General features: G+C 42.7%; 2 protein-coding genes across 5 annotated transcripts; one reads left to right on the forward strand and one right to left on the reverse strand.

Moving 5' to 3' along the window:
* Nucleotides 1-543: 543 nt before the first annotated feature.
* On the reverse strand, nucleotides 544-22,898 carry LOC126042299 (uncharacterized). 4 transcript variants are annotated; one of them, XM_049809203.1, is made up of 6 exons: nucleotides 22,601-22,898; nucleotides 22,410-22,497; nucleotides 16,740-16,835; nucleotides 13,060-13,133; nucleotides 11,385-11,454; nucleotides 544-3,962 (listed from the first exon to the last, which is right to left on the reverse strand). In XM_049809203.1, exon 6 carries the CDS (start codon nucleotides 3,852-3,854, stop codon nucleotides 2,151-2,153), a length of 1,704 nt encoding a protein of 567 aa, XP_049665160.1. In that variant the 5' UTR covers nucleotides 3,855-3,962; nucleotides 11,385-11,454; nucleotides 13,060-13,133; nucleotides 16,740-16,835; nucleotides 22,410-22,497; nucleotides 22,601-22,898; the 3' UTR covers nucleotides 544-2,150. The 4 variants fall into 4 exon arrangements, with proteins under 4 accessions (XP_049665160.1, XP_049665157.1, XP_049665158.1 ...); XM_049809200.1 differs by having other exon boundaries at nucleotides 22,410-22,898; XM_049809201.1 differs by lacking the exons at nucleotides 22,410-22,497; nucleotides 22,601-22,898 and adding an exon at nucleotides 19,983-20,072.
* On the forward strand, nucleotides 20,232-21,959 carry MAGOH (mago homolog, exon junction complex subunit). Its single transcript, XM_049809259.1, has 5 exons — nucleotides 20,232-20,364; nucleotides 20,480-20,538; nucleotides 20,733-20,843; nucleotides 21,137-21,219; nucleotides 21,823-21,959. Exons 1-5 carry the CDS (start codon nucleotides 20,277-20,279, stop codon nucleotides 21,920-21,922), a joined length of 441 nt encoding a protein of 146 aa, XP_049665216.1. The 5' UTR covers nucleotides 20,232-20,276; the 3' UTR covers nucleotides 21,923-21,959.
* Nucleotides 22,899-22,951: the final 53 nt, after the last annotated feature.

The following is a 22,951-nucleotide window of genomic DNA, read 5'->3' on the forward strand; positions in this document are numbered from 1 at the left end:
ACACAAGCGCTATAGTCACAGAAGTTTAGCGTGATCTCCATAATCTTCATTAGCATATGCAAGGGTGTCAACTTTAATATGCATTTCATGGGTAATGAGGCAAAGGTTATTCATCAGACACAGTGGCCCCGAAAACAGAGTGCTAACAAGCTTCACAAGTTGCACCAGAGCAGAACCGTCCTGTCTCCACAGGGCTTCCTCCTCCAGCCCCATCCCGTGCTATTCCTCCTGCATGGGTCAAGTGTCAGCTTTATCAGTTCATTGAGCACAAGGCCTGTGTTATCCAGACTCCACGTTATCCAGCCCGCGACTATGGTTTCATTTCAGGGTACTTGCCAGTGTTTGAGACGTTTCTTGGAAAGGCTTGGAGGGCCTCTGCCCCCCTCCCCCCTTCTCTTTACCAAGTTTTGTCTCTCCCCATTGTTGATGCTTCCCTCAAGCTGCTTCTCTCAATCTTTCTTTCGAGAATTTACAAGTCTGTCCTACAACACCCTGTGGCTCAAACACTCCAAGTTCTTCTTTGACCATTGTGATCCTGTGGTGGTGCATTTCTTCCTCCTCTCTGGGCTGATCTACAGACTCGGGAAGTCTCAGTAGGCCTTAGCATAACTGTAATGAGCGGGGAGGTTAAGCGTCCCTTGACCATACCAGGAACTCTTGCATGGCTAAGACAGGGAGCTACACTGACCGTACCAAGGACTCCTGTTGCCGAGCGGAGGCTGGGGACAGGAGTAGAGATAATTAGTCACTTCCTGACAACCTTGGGACATATCTCAGTCCTCTCCTGACAGCCTTGGAGCATCCCATATCTGAATCTTAAGCCATTCTCTGGCAGCCTTGGAGCCTTCCTTATCTGCATCGTAACTCATGTGAACCAGTACCAGCACTACTGGAATCCCAGTAATTTTCTGATGACTAAAGCCAATCACCTCCTGAACCTATCAACAGCAGTACTAAGTGCAACATTTTGAGCTCTCCTGGACCGCAGTGGGCTGTCACCAGCATCTCCCTCTGAGTGGGACGCCTCTCAGAGCTCACAAACTTTTCAGTTTGTGAAGATCGGAGGTCTGTCACCAAAAACCAACAAGACTTGGGCTGATACTCCGCCCCTCGAGGTTCAACCCTTTGCCTGTTGAGAAAGATGCCAAAGCAGTTGATGTGAATATTTTCACTGAACTCGAGGGGAATTTTTAACAGGTATACCTCTTTTACATGCTGATGTATATCTCTTAGTGTCTTTGTGCTTGTGTGTGTGTGTACTAACCTGAATATTCTATAGTAAGTATATTACAAATATTGCTTTTCAAATCTACACTTAAATTACTGTCGTGAACATCATTCAACTGTGAATGGATCTCAGGCTGCTATTATACTCATATTCCCTTTGGATATAAACTGCTGACCAAGTCTGGGACTAGGAGTTGATCCACCTGCTCCTAGACTCCGACCGGAGTTTAGAAAGCAAGGAGGTCTCCTCTGAACCTCGTGACTCAATGGGAGGAATTTCCTTACCCTTTTGTATCCCTTTTATTAGTCATAAACCGTTGACCAAGTCTGAGACTAGGAGTCAATCCAGCTGCACCTAGACTCTGATAGGAGTTTAGAAAGCAAGGGGGTCTTCTCTGAACCTTGTGACTCAACGGGAGGGTCTCCCTACCTTTTTACATTCCCGATCCCTGTACAAATCATGAGAAATCAATTCTAACTTGATTTTCCTTTGTATGTTTCTCTTTTACCCTACTGCATCTTTGGTTTCTGTATACATAATTTCAGTTTGATTCTAACTTAATTTTCCTCTGTACATTTCATCCATGTATTAAGTAATAGAGTGAACCTTGCCATCAAATTCTATCAAGTCGTGCTTTTATAAATTCCAATTAAATCATTTTTGCTAATACCCTTGAAGGTGATTCTTTAAGCGACCCAAACCACTCCATTTCACAACAGATCCGTACATAGCGAACAGGTACAGAGGAAAGAGAATACAGAAGGCAAGAAATCATACATCTAACTGCTGCAAGGCCTAGCATTAAAAACAAGAATCCACACAATACCATAAGACCAATATTTACAAGCCATCTTCCCCACCCCATGAGTCCAAGGGACTTCAACATTGATGCAATCCATGATCCAGGGCTAAGCCCATCAAATCAATCTGCTGGCTGCATTGCTTGAAATAGTTCTCCAGTCTTGTCAGCGACCTCCTTCATCTTTGCGCGTGCTTCCTCTATAGTGGTGGAGGCATTGTAGATGGTGATACAACATTCCCCTTTTGTCAAGTTTAACATTCCACATACTCCATGTTCTTTCAACAGTAGCATATCTAAGGCTAATCGATTTTGCAGGGTCATCTTTGACACATGTTGGACTTGTACATTCATTTCCCCAAAAGCATACCTTGTCCAATTACTTAGGACATGTACTTGCCAAGTCAAATTATCTAGGGCATATCGATGTTTGTCAATAACCTCACTTGGCGCAAAAAATGCCTCCAATTTTAACGCAAACGTTTGTCCAAATGTATAGTAATCAGGTATTTGTATTCCTGCAATCCCTTCCCTTATATCTGCCGGGCTACCAAGATCTCTCTGTATCCTGTTGCGACGAGGTGTAAAATGAAACACTCTAGACGGACACATGGAGGGGAAGCCAACAGAACACTGCAATCCGGCCATTTCATACATATTTAACTGGGAATACAATTTCCCATCTGAACACGCCCACACCATCCCTCGCGGGGCTGAATATCTTGACTGGAAGCAATCAAATGGGTCATCTCGAGGTACCTCCTGTTGCCTTCCATCTGGACTCCAGACCTTCCGATGATCTGGTCCATGTGTGACTGGAATGCCACAGGAGAGTGCTATTTTGGGATCTTTAAAGGAGCCATTACACCGGTCATCCTGATTCCGGTAACCGTAGTTGGGGTAACCCCAACAGGTACACATGTCTCGAATAAATGTTCTCAATTCTGGAATATACCAAGTTTCTAATGGGTCACCTGCTCCAGTAGAACAGTTTAATATTCGAGAACAATTCAACAAGGACCCATTATGGTCTGGAGCAGTGCTCCTATGTTTTCGTCTGTTCCAACATAGGGTTTCCCCAGTGGGGAGCTCAACTTGGCTATACATACAACCTTGAACCCCAGCCTCCCACTCAATCTTTGTCCCATCAGGGAGGTTAGAAACAGAAGACAAAGGATGGTTGGGGTTAAATAGTCGTTTCAGAGACCAGGCCCATTCATATCTACTACGGTCAACAAGATCAGTTTCCCCCGGTTTGTCAGGGATGTGTATACACCAATCCGTGTCCCAATGCACGTTATACTCATGTTCAAAGTAACCACCTTCAGAGGGGGAATCCCACCATGGCACTATGGTACAAGGAACAGGAACAGAGGTGGCATTCTTTAGTTCCATACTAGCATTATTGGTTAAGGACCAATAACAAGTTTGGTTCCATAAATCTTCCCAAGTAGAATTGCTCGGGAGTTGATACAAAGCCCTCGGGTGTTCAATCCATGTCCCATTACTCTTCCATGGTTGGCCCTCCTTCTGGTCAAGAAAAGGGGACTCAATTATTCCCCATGTGGCGTTTCCCTCTGTTTGGTTAAGACTGTTTAACTCATTTTTCAATATTTTTGTAAGATTTAGACTAATCATTGTAAATTTGAACCCTTCTGATGCGGAACTGGGGAGGGCGATACATACCCCCTGGTCTGTATGGTTCCAAATATGCATAAACCCTTGTATCAACTCCCATGCCAAGTTGGGTTGGTTATTCAAATTTCCAGTTGACTGAGACAGGATTATATATTCACAAAGTAAGAATACAAATTTCTCCCACACCATCTTTCCTTAGTAAAGAACAAAACCAGGCCTAATAAAATCAGACAAACAATGCAAGGAATAACCCACTCAACAATCGAAAACTTAAGTCCCACGACGGTTGTTTATAATCTGTAAAACATATATAAAACAGAAAATAATTAAAAAGATGGGACAACCCATCTAGTGTGGATCCGATGGTCCTTCCCATGAGCATCAGTGGCTGTCCACGCATATAAGTTGACAGGAGTTTTCAGGGTTAGAGGTACTGTTCCAATAGTGCGCAAATTCACTAGAACGGGTTGCCCAGGGCAGTGAAGGGGATTCACAGATCTTTGGCTTTTTTCTCCCCGGGAAGTACAGACTGAGCCCTGGGACAGAAGACTGTGATCCATGGGCAACCATTGATTCCCCACCAGCTGTTTACTCTTGTTACTGTGTCTGGCACCTGTTGTGGCTATCCCAGTTCATGGAGTTTTAGGGCCCGCTTTAGAACACTGTTGGTATGCTCCACAATCCCATTCGCTTGGTGGTAGTATGGGGTATGGAAAACCCACTAGATTACTTTGTCCCAAGCCTACTCCTGAAACACCCTAGCAGTAAAGTGGCTTCCATTGTCTGATCGGATTGATTTGGGTTTAGGCAAGCAGCTAAACCGTTGTTTTAACCCCTTCACCATACTTTCCCTTGTCGCTCAAGATACAGCTTCTGCCTGGGTTAGGCCCGACACTATTTCAACTCCCACCAATACATAGTGGTTTCCCTCAGAAACCCAGAAAGCAACAATATAATCCACCTGCCAGGTGTCCCATATTGTCCCTTACTGTCCCTTAGGTGTAGGAGTTGGTCCTTAAGAGGGTTGTGTTCTCCTAGCCCAGTACGGCATAGCCCCCACACTGAAATAATGGTATTGTACAATTTCCTGGTTACAGACCATACCCTACTTACTGCCTCTTTGAACAAATCTTTGCTCCCCGAGTGGCCTCGTTTTACATGCAACCATTCCAATAAGTGCTCCCATTTTTCCTCTTCACCCTCTACAGTCAACCTTGCTAAGTGGGTCAGCGAATCCAGCTGATCATTCAAAAGGTAAGCTGGATGGTCTCCTGTCTGGTGCGCAGCGATCCATCCTACTAAAAAAGATTTCCATTTGGCTATGTTCAGGATTTCCTCCCATTAACACAGTGTATGAATCCATGTAAATAAACACTGGTTCTTTAGCCCCAGCCTCTTTAGTAATTATGCTCCACACAGCAACTACTTCTCCTACCTGAGCACTTCCCTCACCTTCTGCCATGATTTGGTTCCCTGAATCAACACACAGGGTTACCACTCAGTATTTCCATACCTGTCCCTCTCTCCTAGAGGACACATCAGTAAACCATATGTTCTTCAGGTGGGGTTCAAATAGAGGAGCAGGTTTTATGCATGAGGGTGGAGGTTCTATGTCTGGGTGGTCAGAGGGTGGATCTTGTATTTGGAGCACTTTGGGTGTTCCCTCTTCTACCTGTCGTGTGCGGCAATAGCAATCTAACTGCACGTACCACCTCCTTACTGTTTCTCCTGCACAACCCCCATGGGAGGGCAGTTCCAGCCAGTACTGGTTTCAAGACCTTAAAAGGTTCTTGAAGAATGATTGATTAGTGCTGTATGATTCTTTCAGCTTCCTGTAGAGCTAGGCTAACCACAAAGAGACCCTTCCCCCAAAACTGAGTAACGTTTTTCTGCATCTTTGAAACTGTACGAATGAAACCTTACAGGACAGGTCAAACCCTCCAGTCCGCACTGCCGCATATCTATGGATAGTCTGTGAATTGCAAAAACCCCACCTGACATGAAGTGGATCTGTCGGGTGTATTGGCCCTAAGGCCTGATATACCCCAGCCTCAAAAATTAACAACTGTAAGGCTTCTTTGTGGATGGGGGTCCAGTCCCAAGTAGCGCTTCTGCATGTTAAATCATAGAGGGGGCAGGCTATGATAGAAAAATCGGGAATGTGTTTCCTCCAAAATACTAGCAAGCCTAGGGCATGTTGCAGTTTCTTCTTATTTTCAGGCATTTTTACCTGCTCGAGGATAGTTAAAGTTTCAGGAGGAATACACACCATTCCTCCCCTCCACCAGATACCCGGGAACTTCACCTCGGAAGATGGGAGTTGTACTTTTTTGGCTGCAATTTGGAGTCCTAAATTTTCTAGGTGGGTGATTACCTCTGTCTGGGTCTGTCCCACTGTAGTGGCATCAGGGCAACCAATCAGTACTTCATCAATATATTGATATACTTTAACCCCCTCTCCAGGAGTGATTTGGGCCAGTTCTTGTGCCAGCACATAGTGAGTAATGGTTGGCGACTGGCAATATCCCTGGGGGAGACACATAAAAGTGAATTGCACACCCTCCCATGTAAAGGCAAAACGATCTCTGTCTGCTTCCTGCAAGGGGACCATAAAAAAGCATATCTTTCATGTCAATGGTTGCCAAAATTTGGTGGGCTTACACTCCTGTATGGTCACAATCAATTCAGCTATGTTAGGCACTACAGCTGTCAAGGGGCCTGTGCTGGCATCTAGATGCCAGTAGTCAATTGTCAGCTACCACTTCTCATTGGGTTTACAGACTGGCCACACTGGGGAATTATAAGGTGAGTGTGCGGGGACTATTGTTCCTTCCTCTTGTAGTTCAGCTGTCACTGAGGAGATCTCTTCCCTTGCTCCCCGGGGTAGGGCGTAGAGTTTTACATTAACAAATGTGGAGGGGGGAAGTGCAGGCACTTGCTGTAAAAGTCTCATAGAGGCAGTAGGGAGCCCGAATTTCCACTCCCTTCCTTTGAATCCACCCAGGCTCATTCCTTTAATAGATCGAGTCCCAAAATATTCATGACGAAAGTTCCCAAAATCATGATAGCCTCAACTGCAGTTTCATTTCCAGGTAACCAGCATTTAACCCAAACTGTTGGCTGTGGCTTAGAGTCTCCAAAAACATCTGTAACCCAAATCTGTTTTTTATTGGGAGTTATTCCATTGCAATCAGCAACATCCGCTCAGAGTGCTGAGACTTGAGCGCCAGTGTCAATTAAAATGTAACTGGGGTTTTAAAAGGGCCAAGGGAAAAGGTAATCAACAAGTCTCCCTTACTATTTTCTGTGAGCCTTCTTAGGTGGACCCACTGGGCATTCCCCAGCTCACTAACTGGGGACAGCACGTCCAGTTTCCCGACTCGAGATCAATCAAGTTGTTTTCAGGGGCAGTAGGTGTTTGAGGGACAGTTACTGCCATCTTGTTAGATACTGGTTCCACCCCGCCTTTCCCCCGGGAGTGCTGCTCCGTCCTGAGGGGTAATCTCCTCTGCTCTTTCCGTGCTTGAATAAGTTTCTCTAGGGCTATGGTGGGTAGGCCATCCATTAAGCCCCAGGGAACCCCCTTCTCAATTCCTTCAGCCCACAACAGATTTCTTTTTGAGTGTAGATTTTGGGGTGGGGGGCGTCTCCCCTTGTTCTATTCCATGCACAGAGGGTTTAGATTTACCCGTTTCCCCTGTGAGACCCATCCTTCAGTCATACTTAATCAACTCTTGTGCCACTTCCCCCCAGGTCATAGCTCCCCCCCTGCTGGTTCCGTCTTCCTCCTTTTGGGGCTAATGCATCCCGCAAACGGTCCTGGAGTTGGACCGCATACAGTTTTAAAGAGTCAGACAAGCCCCAGATCAGGGGAGTCATCCTGTCGGGGTTGGCATTTAATAGCATGGGGGAGGGTTGTTGAGGTACTAAATGTCTGCCATGCACCAACTGGAGACAAGCAGTCTTTTGCAGACTTTCAGTTCAGTGGTTTATAGTTGGGGTCTCAATACACATTGGGTCCCCTTGTTCCATGGGATCTAAGCCCCCTGCCCAATATGCAGCTCGTTGGGTTAAGGAACACAGTCCTCTTGGGTCATCAGTGGTCAAAAATAGCCTGAGCCCCCAATAACCCCGTCCCTCATCCTCTGACAATAAAACCCAGTCTCTGATGGTCAATGATACCCTCCATACGTATTCAGTCTTGGTTTCTTGAGCTAGTCTAGTATATTCTTCCTGGATTTTTGATAGTTCGGTCGCTGAATACAGTACCATTCGGATGGTGACTTGCAGGGCTCCTCCCGCCTGACTGTTACCAGTAGTCTCAGTCTTAATTAGAGGTCTCAACATTGCCTCCTCGTTTTTGGGGTAAAAACTTTCTCGGCTCATCTCTAACTCCTTTGTCGGATACAAGGGTCTAGTGGCCAATTTTGCCAGACTTGTAAATCCCGGTTCACTAGCCAGGATAGAGTTAAGATCCATTTAGTCACAGTTTCTTGTTCATACTCCTCTGGTTCAGACCGTAAGATTTTGTCTCGGTCCAGGGCATCTGACAGAGCTGCGTGGAGTCACTGAGTGGCGTTATGCTCAGCGGCTAATTGGCTTTGCAAAATTCCAATTTGCTCTTGCAAGGACTTGACTGTTAACATCATGTTCCTTGGCCAACTGATCCTATAGAACTTCCACCTGATCTTGCAAGGATCTGATTGTCTCCCCTTCTGCTTGCCCAGTCAAGTCTCTCTCCTTTTGGGCTGCAGTCAGTACTGCCCCTAATACTGCACACACTATAGCTTTTCCTTTACCTGAACACAACCCTTGGTCCTTCACAAGGTTAGTGATAAAACTTGACACTACTTCTGGATTATGACAATTATTGTGGGTCCAGACCACTCCCAGTGGAGTAGAACACGCCTCGTACTCCTTCAATTTCTCAAGAATTGGGGAGCAGTCAAGAACCAACATTTCCCAGGCAGTCGTGGCTTGCTAACGCTTGAACCTCTCCCAGCTTATAGCTGAGAGGTTGCTTCCCTGTTCTCCCTGTCCATGTTCACCAGATGGAGAATCGGTATCCCTTAGGACCTTCTAACACGGAGGGGATCCTGTCTATGACACCAATTTAATGTCACGACCCAATCAGAAGAGGAGGGTGAGTGACTCGGATTCTCAAATCCCCAGCAGTGTGGTCTGTATACAAACATTTATTAGATTCCCACAGTGATTAATATAGGTCTTAAACTAGTTTTTCCAATACTTGGTTAGGTATGTAACAAATTACGGCAAGCAGTAAGGTATGCATTGTGTTACTTAACTCTAAGAGAAAAGAGAAGGGGGGGGATGGGTGGGAGAGATAGAGATCACCGGTCCTGGTTCCAGTGTTGGTCCAGCCAATGGGGGGGTCTCTGGTTCATAAGAGTGCTCTTCTGAGGATTCCCTCCCCAGTGGCACCTATCTTCCCCCTTTATGTTCACCGTATCAGTACGACCCATCCTACTGGCACAGTGGCAGTTTCGTTTCAAGTTCTGCCCCTGCCACCCCCAGGTGACATGTAGCATGATTCGGGTTGAGACACAAGCGCTATAGTCACAGAAGTTTAGCGTGATCTCCATAATCTTCATTAGCATATGCAAGGGTGTCAACTTTAATATGCATTTCATGGGTAATGAGGCAAAGGTTATTCATCAGACACAGTGGCCCCGAAAACAGAGTGCTAACAAGCTTCACAAGTTGCACCAGAGCAGAACCGTCCTGTCTCCACAGGGCTTCCTCCTCCAGCCCCATCCCGTGCTATTCCTCCTGCATGGGTCAAGTGTCAGCTTTATCAGTTCATTGAGCACAAGGCCTGTGTTATCCAGACTCCACATTATCCAGCCCGCAACTATGGTTTCATTTCAGGGTACTTGCCAGTGTTTGAGACGTTTCTTGGAAAGGCTTGGAGGGCCTCTGCCCCCCTCCCCCCTTCTCTTTACCAAGTTTTGTCTCTCCCCATTGTTGATGCTTCCCTCAAGCTGCTTCTCTCAATCTTTCTTTCGTCTCCTACAAATGTCTTTATCTGTTTCCATTATCTTTATAGGTGTTAGTATTACCCCTCTACGTCAAGAGCAATAAAAAGGCCTCTAAAACAATAACAAAAAATCCTTTTACAGTATATAAATACTACACCAAAAAGCTTCTCAATAAGATGAAAGAAATGTGAAGGTTTGAGGAGACTGAAGAGTCACAAGGTTTTGGGTTGGGGTTTCTGACTTCGTTGGTTTTGTTTTGTTTAACTACTACCAGTCTTGCAATCCCCAAACTGGTTCCTTCCTCCCAGATGCTTTCACTCCTGAGATGCCCTCATATTTTCTTAGTTAGATCTCTACTAGAAATCAAGGGGAGAGTTATTTTTTAAAAAAATGTGGATATAGAGTGAGTTGTTAGAAAGGCTTTCAGTTCTTGGAGCAGCTTCATGTTGAGAAGTTAAAGGTCAATGAAACAATAAGAATACCAATAGTCGGTCGCTGCCTTCTACTGACACTTCATTTTGATACAGATAATGCAATTCACTCCCCTAAGGAAAGATACCAGAGTGGAATCTCTTTGAGCTCTTGCACAGTGAATAAAACATGAAAAAAATCTACATGAATCTAAATGGTGTATCAGGCTAGCACAGCTGAGATATTCAAGTTTCTATAACCCAAATAAAACAAAGATATAATCATGTGCAGGCACCTCTGATATACTAGACTGCATGACAACTTACCCAGTTGGAGCTGCATTCACTTGGGACAGGTGAAGTTAAGAGGGGAAAAAAAAAGAAAAGAGAAAAAAATGGAAGAAAAAAAAGAACCTCAGCTTCAGCAGAAATAATGCAGTTTTAATGGACCATGGAATATCAGGTACCCACTAAGAAGATGACCTTTTCTCCAGTGCTGAAGTAACAAAGCTATAGAACACAAATGGTGATAAACCAACTTCAACTCTACAAAATCAATTTATGTGAGAATAAAAGAACAAAAGACATGACCTTTTCTTTACTATTAAATAAACCAAATCCATTCTACAGAAGTCTTCTTTTTGAACATAATTTATTGCCTGACCTTTTTTTATTCCACTGCAGGATGCAAAGTGATTGGGCAAGCATTTAAGCTCTTTTGTTCTTCCTAAATCAGAGTTTTGTGCCACCACAGAGGGGAAAACGTGCACCTTTCCTAACCTTAACACGGGAGCTTCTGTAGGTACCATCAGAGATCTGTAGCATCTCCCTCAAAGTTGAGTCAAAGACCACACACGCTAGCAAGCCACAAAGGCTGGTGCTGAAATAAGAATGGGTATTTGGGCTAGGGGCCCAGAGGCCAAAAGCAGGGAAGATTGGGATATGACCAGCCATCCAAACCAGCCCTGTATCTTCTCAGGGTCCTAAAACACACACGTATCAGTTCACAGCCTGTACAATGAAGATTATTAAAAGTAAAGTATGTTTATGGGATATTATATCTCTTATGTCAACATTGAGATACTGGACCTAATACTGATACCATTTTGTATGCTATTCTCAAAGAATCAGAAGCACAAAGTATATTTCCTGAAATTATCCTTTTCTGTGGTATTACCACAAGATGAGGTCTTGATCACTTATTGGATTCTCTATACAAAAGTGTTTTATAAACAGCATGAAATAAAAATATAATGTAAATTAATAATAATTACATAATTAATGTAATGATAGTCTAAGCATCATTTTACCTGTAATTTTTCTCTTGTGGGGACACTGCGTAAGTAATGTTCAACAGATGGATGTTGCTGACAGGGATAACTGCAAAATAGGTTTATTCATTGAAAATAGAAATGTATTATTATTTCCAATCCTTTTAATCCCAAGAGCCATATGTGGGCAAGATATTTTATTCAATGTAGGAAAAAACATATGCATATGCACACATACATAAAAATTTATGCATTAATTCATTAAGCTGCTATCCACCACTCTGCTAAACCGTTGTCAATAAGGTACTGCTTATGCACCATCCTCATGGTTTAACAGGGTAGACTCATAGTCAAAGTAATCCTGACTGACTAGAAATCAAGAATAATTTTCTGAGAGAGAGTCAAATCACTTTATTATGAGATCTACATGCAGAGAAATAACTCCCTCGCTTCTGGAAGGGGATTAGTTATTACAATCAGTATCACCATTTTCATCTCAGTTTGGGTTTCCATCCTCCTGTTTTCTTTTTTTACCACTGAAAAATTGCCAGTGACATGAAACATAACCAATCTGATGGCTCCTAGGGGCAGTAGAGCAGTTATGCACAACAAAACAATACTCTTGTAAAAGATGACCAAGAACTCTTTGAGATCAGGGAAAGTGGGCAGGAGAATAGCAGGACTTAGAAAGGTATCTCCTAGCTATAAAATAATAGTGCTCAAAACCCAGAATCTGAAACTATATGCCCCCATGCAGTATGGAACAGTCTTTTGCCAAAAAAATGTAGAAAAGGTGGAGGGAATAAATACTGGGATTTATTTAATACTGGTATTTATATAAATACAGACGAAGGATAAAAAGCATTAGTGAGCAAAGATGCACAAGAGGGCCTGTGACACTGCTAATTTCAGGGTCCACCTATCCATTGCTTCTAATAGCTATGAGACCCCTGAACAAAAGTCGCAGGGTACTGTGAAAGGGTACATTTACTGATAAAGCAGTCTTTTTCCGATAAAGAAGAAAAAGGTTGCCATGGCAACTCTGAATGAATTCAGCACATCACCTGCCCATAAAGTCTATCTGCAAGGGCTGTCTTGAAAGTTGAGGGTTTGCCTGCTTCTTGCTAGGGTTCCCTGAAAATTATATGAAGGTTTTACAAATAAGGATTGTACAGGAAACGGATGGTACTTTTGCATCCACCAGATCAAAGACTGTCAAAGGTACAATTATCTATGTAAAAAGAAAGCAATGTATTTTTCTTGACCTAAGTTTTCAAATGGCTGTAGAGATTGGAAAATCTGATGCATGCAGGGGACAAGTAAGGCCTGGCAGTTTTCTGTGAGAAGACAGGCCAGGCCAGAGGTCTCTACCTTTTTGCTAATGAAACCTTATGTTTGGATCTCCTGATCTACTAGACTAGTTTCCTTCTTTATAGAATAAGGGAAAAGCAAAGAACTAAATAGTAGAATCAAAGGTGTTGGAAGAACATGAGTTGTTTAGAGGAGATGACAAGCATGAGAAAAAAGGAAATGCAAAACCAATTACAGTGTATGCAGAAACACAGGTTAAAATGTTGGAAAGAAATAAAATTCAATTCAGCTTCTTGTCAAAGCATAACAGAGAATATGAGGTCCACTCAGAGCAGCATAAGCATGTCTCTAAAGGTAAAATTTAAAAGTTTCTGTTATATATGCACTGCCCCAGGTCTCTCACCTCTGTAAATTTTGTGAAATTCTGGTGTGTCAACAGGCTCTGGCAGATGATCAAAACTTGGATTTGGTAAACCACTTCAAATAAAAGAAAAAAAAAATTAGCACAATGTTTACTGAAGACAAAGCAAGGCCACACGGAAGCAAGTAAAAGTTTCTTAGTAGCCCAGGTCTGAAGTATCATCTTGAGCAGCTCAACAAAACTAAGAGGTCCTTTCAAGTGACATGGACCAGAACCTGGACATTCCAATTCAAGAGCTAAAATGTTCAACAAACTTTTGATTACTTCCACAGACATACAGCCCTTTTGTAGACATAACCCACTCCTACAGGAAGGTGACAGACTAAAGGTTAAATAAATACCTTTGCTTCCTGCCACTTGGGGAACCTTCAAATATTTTGGCAGATCTGTTTTAACAAAATCAGCTTCCACAGAAATACATGAAAAGAATACTGCTCTTGGCTAATTTCTAAATGAAGAGCTTGAAACATGCAGTGACATAAGACGCCTCTTTCTTATGTAATACCAACGTTTTGGGGGAACTGCTTAGAGGACAATTCACAAAGGCTAACTTCAGTCAAGATGTGCCAGATTCCTTCTGCATCTCAGAAGAAACCACTAGAGACAAGCTTCCCCATATCAGCCCTCATAAATATCTCTGTAAAACTTTAAAGTGAGAATTAACACACACCTATATTTAAATAAGTACAAATAATATTTTGTGTAAGTTGAAGCCACAGTCCTACCATGAAAAAACCTCAATTTAAGTAAGTAATATTTATTTTCTTAAATTATTTGTGGAAATAAACTATAATGAGGTGGATTCATCTGTACTGCGCCTCCGTTACTCTTCAAGGCTAGCAGTTCTAATATGCTGGACTACACACCAACTTTCAGCACTGCCAAACCAAACAGGTTAGAACCAGACAGACTAGCATGGGGCCTGAATTTTCAAATGAGAAAGTAAATTACATGAGAAACTTGCATTTGCCACAAAAACAATCTATAGAAAAAGCAGAGAATCAAAATCAATCAAAATCAAAAAGCTTCATTAAAATTCACAAAAAGATTGACATGAGAGATAGCTGATCTTGTCTGAGGACAGGGGGGTGAACATGGCAACTATGACATTCCCTTCCAGTCCTGTTTTCTATTAATTTCCATTAATCTTTCTCCTTTTCAGACACTCATTTATACATCTGAGTCTATTCCAGGCTTAGGATTTTTTTTTCTTCTAATACAGGTGTCAACACATCACATTTTTGTTTACTCAGTCATCTTCAGCGAGTATTGTCTTGAAAGCAAGAATGTGGGTTTGCAAAGAATGTCTTTCAGTCAACAGCTGGTAACAGCAGCATAGCACAGCAGTGAAAACCTTACCTCAGAGTAGTAACTTGGCACCAAAAGAGTAGATGTTACTTCTTAACAGAGCTATATTTTTAACCAAGTAGATAAAACTTATCCATATCACAATTTCAATATATAAAATCGGATGTCTTTTCAAAATAGCATATTACAACGCACAGCTTGGTATTAACACAGAAACTCACAGTCAGTTTGTCTCTAATAGCCACAATGGACTGCCAACTCACCTATGTTTTGATACTAATTACCTTTCACACAACACAGAGGCATAGAAATTAACATTCTTCAGAACTAGAATAGAATTCTCTTCCCAGCAATGAAAGAAGTAACACAGGTATAAGTAACACAGGATCTACATGCAAAGTCAAGATTCACACCATGGAACACATTAAATGCTGTCAAATATATTTTAAAGAAACACTCTATGAATTTATTAACTTCCAAAGATTATATTGTCTTAATGTAGTCAGTGAAAGTAGTTTCTTTGATATGGGAATCAGTAAGAATTAAAGCCTCTGTAGATACAAGGAAAAGCAATTGCATAAAATTCCGCATGTTTAGAACATAGTTTCACAAGTTACAGACATGGAAGATATCAGAAAAGAACCTGACTTATTCAGCATCTGTGAAAAAAATTCTGTCATCCAATTCTCCAAACTGTTCAACATTTCTAGTGAAGAGAAGAAAATAGCAGAAATACAACTATTTCAATGGCATAAGCAGGTTTTCAGAAAAACACAAACAATTCATAAACCTTGCAACCTTAAAACTAAGTTAAATTAGGGATCCAAACCAGGTTGATTTATTAGAGCTTTCCACCAGCTTTTACTAACATGAGAAAAAAACCCCAAACAAATAGAAATATTCAGAGCATTTTTATCTGATTTCTCCTGTTTCGCCAAGTCCCATAGATACCTGCTCCCCACAGGTCAGAAGTGAAAATCATGTAAATTTTGCTCCTCTTAAAACAACAACAACAACAACAACAAAAACCACAGAAACCTTATAAACCAGTATCAGTATCAAGATTTGATATGCACATTGTTATACTACAGTCCTTCTATCATATCTAAAATAATAATGCTAAAAATGTGTATTTATAGAGATACTTTCTTCAGACAGAACAATTACTGTTTGCTTATGCTTTTAAGCAGAATGAAAAGAACTACAATCCACACATTTCTGTCTTTCACAAATACGAGCTTAAGCCAATGCATTCAAGCATAGCATGCTTTTTGATTATAAATGTGTCAAGATAACCCAAACAACACTGTGGTAGCAATACACTATCTATTGTAATGCCATCAAACATGACATTTATTTGAAGAAGACAAAAAAACTAACACACACATAGCAAAAAACATTTTTATCTCACTCAGAATATACATTCATCATAAAATATGTTAGAATTAGTATACAGAACTCAAAGACAGTTGACACCTCCCAGATGAATTTAAATGCCGGTTCTCAGGATAACTCATATTCTGGTTTCCTCTTCCCTCCAACACAGTAATTTAAACAACAATGCATTAAGCACTGATATTCCTGAAAAGCCTTCTAAAAAAAAAAAACTTACACAATTACAGTAGAGTCATTCTCTCACAAAAAAAAACCCCTCTGAACTTGAAGTCAAACCAGACAGTACTTAAGAGGAACATACAAAGTTTATACTTGGTATTATCTTTAGACTGGACAATCAAGTTCATATAATAAGCAGGTTAATAGTTCCACCAAAAATCCTTCAATCTGGTATAAATATGAATGTTACTTTTTTTAGGCTCATATTTTAATTTCTTTGCACTACCTATAAATGTTAAGAAAGCAATGGGTTAGCTATTTCTGTATCAGTAGGACTCTTCTACTGATGGGCCAACTTTTAGATATTTTATAGAATGGAAATACATAAAGAATGCAAAATGCAACTGTGAATATTCAAGCCCAAAGATATGAAAAACAATTAATCCTTTCTCGCATTTATATAGTTATTACCAAGAATCTGCCTAAACCCAGGAAACTATGGCCAAGAAATCAGTAATTTTTAAGCACCTACTTTAATTATAAACAGCCCTTTGAGATTCCAAAAGAACACACTTTTCTTGAATTAATACACTTTGGATACTATCTATAGCCAGTTAAATTGTGAGACGACTGGAGAAAAACTCAAATATTTTACCAGAAAGGTGCCCCAAGTGACAGAATGACAGACAGGTAGGTTTATTGTGATGGGAAACATATGGGGACCTTTGATTCAATAGCCCAAGCTACTAAGCCCAGAAGGACAGCCATGACTTTGTCCCAGTCATTTAGACAGAACTCACCCCAGAAAAACTTTCTCATCAGGCCCCCAGGTCTGGCAAGGCTTCCTAGTGGTAGCTCCCATCTGTTTCCATCAGAGGGTTTTGCTAGCTGGTACTCTGTTAAAGAATTAGAACTGTATTAAGTGATCAGTTTCAAGACAATATTCCTATAAAAGGACAATAGTACTTAAACACTGATTCACTCTGTACACAGAGTGGCACTGAAAGTGCTCCTTACTGGATAGACAGAACAGCAATGAACCGCATCAGCTTCCTGTAAGTGCTAGAAGTGGACAGACAATAACAGAATAAGGTGATATAACCACATTAGGTCTTTTTTACAGAAAGAAGAAATGGCATAAAAAGACATGTAAGTGTTTGATCCTTAAACACTGTGAGAGACTGCTGCTCCAGTTTACTTTTAACAGGAAAAAAGGATTCCTGACATTTCCTGCAAAACACTGAGCGTCTTCTTATGCATACACTCAGGACTAATATGCAGAACAGTCTAAGTACTGAATTTTTTTTTCATTCACAGAAGTGGAGGTCTTTCTCACCATAACTCCTCTAGCAGGAATATGGCACCCAGAGAGACTGAACATTAGGAAGCTGTAAACCAGAGGAGTCTGTGAGGCTTACAGAAAGTCATTTAATTGGATTAGTGTAACATCAGTCTTTGTTAAAACACGACCAAGTGTAGTATGTGAATATCTTTCACATGTGCCAGTCACTTAACCATGAGAAGCTAAGCTGAATTAACCTAGACATAAATCCAGGCAAAGTGCATATACTAACTTCCTCATGCAGGCCAGCTTTCCATTACAGTTCTGACTTTGCCTCCTAGCATCTGAGCAGTGAACAGAAGAGTCTCATGTGTGTTCTGAAGTCCACTGTATCTTCCAGTCAAGCCCAGTCAGATTTAATATTTCCAGTATTCCTAACCTTAATGTAAATGCAAGAAGAAAAGTGATTTAACATTTATTTTAAAATTTACTCTTAAACCTCTCTTCATATAGTGAAACTTAAAAAAAAAAACCAAAAACTTTACAGTTTCTGTAGTGAACATCTTTAACCTAGCATTATTTCAGTTCACCAAACTTCTGTCTTGTTTCATTAACACCTTCTGAGGTGCTTGTGTGGAGTTTACTTCAAAATGAACCATAATTCTAATTTGCTAATAGAAAAAACTCTAACTTCAAAAGATGTCTTCACTTTTCTAATGACATCTGGCAGAACTCTGGAGATGTTGTTCTATTAACTTCTAACTACAGGTAAGGATTAAATTTACTCCAAGTAAGCACAGTACAAGATAGCACGTCACGTGTCACATCACACAGAACAATCAAACTCCAATACAAATGCAATGAGAGCACTGTCATATTAGACTTAAAAGTGCTCTAGTTCATCATTTAGCTGAGTTGTACATATTTAGTTTTTAATCTTTACTCATAAGTAGATTTCTCCACACTATTGATCATTGTCCCTTGATATCCTCCAATTCCCTTGGGAAAAGAATGTAAGAAAAGCTGTCTAACTGAGGCAGAGGAGAAGGAGCCTGACCTATTACCACACAGTGAATGACACTGAGAGTCCATTATCTGTTCAAGAGTGAGCCTTAAATATTTCACCTCCCTCTACCTATGTTTTTATTTCCTTCCCTCACTCTTGGGGAGTCTATAATAAATTATTCTTTCTTTTCTGTGTGCCCAGTGAATAGTAACTTTAGGTCCAAGCAAATAGTAATTTAAGTTAAACGAGACAAAGATCCAATTTCTTCGCTCCATTATTTTAATCCAATGAAGTACTAAAATAGATTCAAAGTAGCTATTTAAACGTAGTTTATGAGTGCCTAGATTTAAGCATTCATATTTTTCCAGAAAATTACTGTATTGCCTCTCACTGCGATAAAAGAAATCAACGACCAATCCCAACATTTTTTGGTTTTGACTGTACTAGTGAAAGCTCAGAGCTCCTACATAGTCAAGAAGAGGAAGCTAGATCACAAAACATACAGGGCTCCTGAAAAACAAACTAGAGCCAAATCTGACCTATCAATGGGGGGTTTAGTCAGTTTACGTATGAACAATGCCCAGATGCGGACACCTAGGGCTTTCCCCCGCACAGAATTAACTGAGATCAAAAGGTTTGATTATTTATGCGAAACCATACCAAAGACTACGTTATTTCCATGGACAGATTAGATCTGGAAGCAGTTCAGTTATTTCCACTCAGTTTGCAATAGTAAATATTGCCAGACTTAACCCTGCTGTAACTCTAAAATAAGCAGAGGGAGCTTCATTAATCCAGCACTAACTGCCTACACCTGGGATGTGCTGCAGCACCGCCTAAATGAAATCAAGTTCATCAGCGTAAAATCCATTTTCAATACTAACACAGTACAAAATGCGCTCCCCCATTCAGCATCCTCAATAAAAAGCGTCCCTTCTAGTGATCAGCACAAGAGATACCACATTTGTAAATTTTTCTTTCAGAAGGGAATATTTTACAAAAGGGCATGTCTCTGGCTATTCCCTTCCTCTCAGCAGTTCTCCAAAGAGCAAAAAGGCAGATACTACCACCAGTCCCTTTACTCTCGAACTTCAGGCTACCACACCAGCGTGAGGTAACTTCACAGGGTAACTCAACAAACCAGTACCAGTGAGAAGGAGGCACAGGGGTGCACTGGCTGCGTGGGGGCCAAACCCAGCCCAGGGAACAGCTCGGCTGGGTTCCTGCCTTTGTCCAAGGGAGGCACAAAACTGCTTCAAATTTTAACGCCCTAACGCTAAATGTTACCACCTGGACTCATAATAAAAGGCTAGCTGCACCTCATTTTTCTTTTGTTACTACTACGTCTAAATATTACAAGAAACTAACGAGTGAATAACGTTCATTTTCCGCCTAGAAAAAAGTCACAAGTTTTTGGGCAAGGCATGCAGCACGTCCTTCGCTGACTGAATCGAGTGGTCCTGTCAGACAAGTCGATACTCGTGTGGACTCGGGTCCGTTCTGTGTTTCAGCGACGGCACCCAAGCCATCGCCACCACAGCTGAGGTGTGGTGAAAGGGGGGTGACGATCAAGCACCGGTCTAACTTTTTTTTTTTTTTTTTTTTTTTTTTTTTTTTTCCTGTCAAACTCTGCAAACAGCGCTACGAGAAAACAGCTCGTACCCCTGGGGAGCCACCCGCAGAAGGCCCGAGCCTTTGCCCTGAGGAAGGCGGTCGGCGCGGGGGTGAAGGGGATGGGGAGGCGGCGCCCCTCACCTGTACCGCTCGCTCGGGGACCCGCCGATGTCCGGGCCGCCCCCGCTTGAGTTTTGGCTGAGGGCCTTGCCCTTCTCCCGCCGCGAACAGAGGGAGCGGGGGCCCGGCCGCAGCCACCGGCGCCCGCCAGGGGGCGGCCGCAACCGCCGCCGTCGCTGCTCCGGCTGGCGGCGGCGGTCGGCGCTGCCGCCCCAAGGGAGCGGGGAGAGAAGCAAGCTCCGCCCCGCCGTGACGCCCTTCGCCCGCGCCGCCGCGTTGCACGCCGGGACGTTCGGCGGCGGCGGTGGCGGGACCATGGCGAGCGATTTCTACCTCCGCTACTACGTGGGGCACAAGGGCAAGTTCGGCCACGAGTTCCTCGAGTTCGAGTTCCGGCCCGACGGTGAGGGGTAGGGGAGCGGGCGGCGGCGGCACCGGGCGGGGACCGCGTTCTCCGCTCCCGGGAGGGAGGACGCGGGGCCGGGCCGGGGGTTTAACGTCCCTCCTGTCTTCGGCAGGGAAGCTGCGTTACGCCAACAACAGCAATTACAAGAACGACGTCATGATCCGAAAGGAGGTAAGGGGAGGGGGGCGGCCGGTGGGTTCTTAACCGGGCGGGGGTGCGCCCCTCGGCCGGCCTGCGCCTCCGGCGCAGGCCGACCGAGGGGCGCACCCCCGCCCCGTGGCCTCGGAGATGGGCGAAGCAGAGCGGTCGTGGGCCGGTGGGTAGCGCCGGGGGTCGTTTTCTGACGCCGGGGATGTCGTTCGTAGGCGTACGTGCACAAGAGCGTGATGGAGGAGCTGAAGAGAATAATCGACGACAGCGAAATCACGAAAGAAGATGATGCGCTGTGGCCTCCTCCTGACAGAGTCGGCCGACAGGTCGGTGTACGGCGTCTCTTCTGGTTGCTGCTTTAATTTTTTACGCTAGAAGCATAGCTGAACTTTTATTTTCGAGTCGGTAGTATTTCTAGCCAAGAGGGGAACAAATGCTGTTCTAAAACCTGAGCAGCGCATAAATGGCAATTTAGTCGTGAGAGTTAATGAGTCACAGACCTGCTGCATTCAATACCTTTGTAATAAAAATGGAAAAGGCATCATCTCGGTACTTAAGTATTTCTGTGACTAATACCATAAAGCAGCAGTTTGACTTCCTGTAGTCTTTCATCTTTCAGGAGCTTGAAATAGTAATCGGTGACGAGCACATCTCCTTTACGACGTCAAAAATCGGTTCACTCATTGATGTAAACCAATCCAAGTACGTACTCTGCTTTTTTATGTTGCTGTTGTTTTCATGTAACAAACTATATTAGAACTTGCTGATCACTACGTACTTGTATTTCCTATTGTTTCAGAAGTACAGATCAGTTCCTGGGGGCACAGGTGCTCTGCGTTCCAGCATAATGTACCAAATGCTTTTAGACAGTGGCATTACGCGCTATATATTCAAACTCACTGAGCAGCTAACCTTACTGTAGAAACCTGTTAGGGGTATTCAGAGTCTGAACTGAACTGTCGTTGGCCTGTCCACACCAATGTCTCTGGAAGAACCAAGATTTCTGTATTTTACCTAAGCTGAAAAGACTGGGTATCGTGGCTTTTAAATCTAAAGTGATGTTACTGCTTGCTTTCATAATAAAAATGCCTATTTTGTTAAGACTTTAAACGTGCAAACTTGGGAGTACAGAATGTTTTATCAATCAACGTAGAATGAAACAAATCTGTTAATGTCTAAGATGACCTCTGAAAAGTCTCCCTATAGGCTTTAGAAGTTTTTTTAATAGGTTAGTTCTATAAACTACTCTGTTAGAACATCAATCTAACTTTTTTTTTTTTAACTTCCTTCTGTTGTGTGCTGCAGGGATCCAGAAGGCTTGAGAGTGTTCTACTACCTGGTCCAGGACCTTAAGTGTCTAGTCTTCAGTCTTATTGGACTACACTTCAAGATTAAGCCAATTTAAATCAAAATCAAGTTTGCATTGTGATGTCTGTGTGGGTTGGGGTGGGCGGGCGGGGGATGCTGTTTGAATTCCTCACTATTTCTGGCCTAAAGCTTTTATGTATGTTAGGAATTTTTTTTACAAACTGTCAGTGACTGTCTTAATAAAATGGTGAGATCTGTATTTTTAATTTATAAGTTCTGGTGAGAAACTGACTTCCTAACACTTCTTTTATCACAGTATATTCAGGGTGTGCTACTTCACTTGTATCACACAAAGCTGTATTTCATCTCTCTCTCTATGCAGCAGTAGAAAATAGAATTAAGTCTGGCTCTGTGAAATGAAACACTTGCCAGCTGTCAAGATAAAACTTTTGTTCCTATCCCAAGTTGGATATTCTGTTGGCCAGGTCAAATACGCAAAATAACTGAGGCCCAGACTCTGCATACGATAACCAGTTCTAGCAAAAACATGTGTCAACTGCATAACAACCTGCTCCTGTGATTACCTGTTTGCCTTCAGAGCAGAAGTAGACAACAGGCCACCCGGGACCCATCTAGGATCTTCACCGATACTCCCATCCAGCTTTGGAAAAACTGAAATTAAAAGCAGCATAGAGTGTATTTAGTTAAGTTCTAGACTAGCAGATCTATTGTGCAGAACTGATTAAGTGACTTAGAGGACCAAAGATGTCTCAACTTCAAAGTGGTCGTTTTTGTAAAGCACTGTGGGAGACCCGCCACAGTGGTCTGATGGTCCCCGCAGGCTCCGAGGGTGTTCCCCATGGCACCTCTGCCACACTGCACCCTTGCTTTCTCTAGCACCTCTTTCTGTTTTTCCAAAATAAGCAGCCGCTGCCGTTAAAAAAAGATTGTGGTTAAGTGCCTTTTTAAAAGGTGAAAACGTCTAACCCCTGCTACCCGTGCCAGCACCTCCTGCTTTCCCTCCTCTCCCACAGGCACCCTCTGCCCTTCCCTGCTGCGCCCTCCCCACACGCCTGCCCCGCTTCCCCACCAGCCCCGTTCCGTTTTCATCTCCTGAAGCGGCCGC

The sequence above is a fragment of the Accipiter gentilis genome, chromosome 8, assembly GCF_929443795.1.
Source record: "Accipiter gentilis chromosome 8, bAccGen1.1, whole genome shotgun sequence".
Classification (NCBI taxonomy): Eukaryota; Metazoa; Chordata; class Aves; order Accipitriformes; family Accipitridae; genus Astur; species Astur gentilis.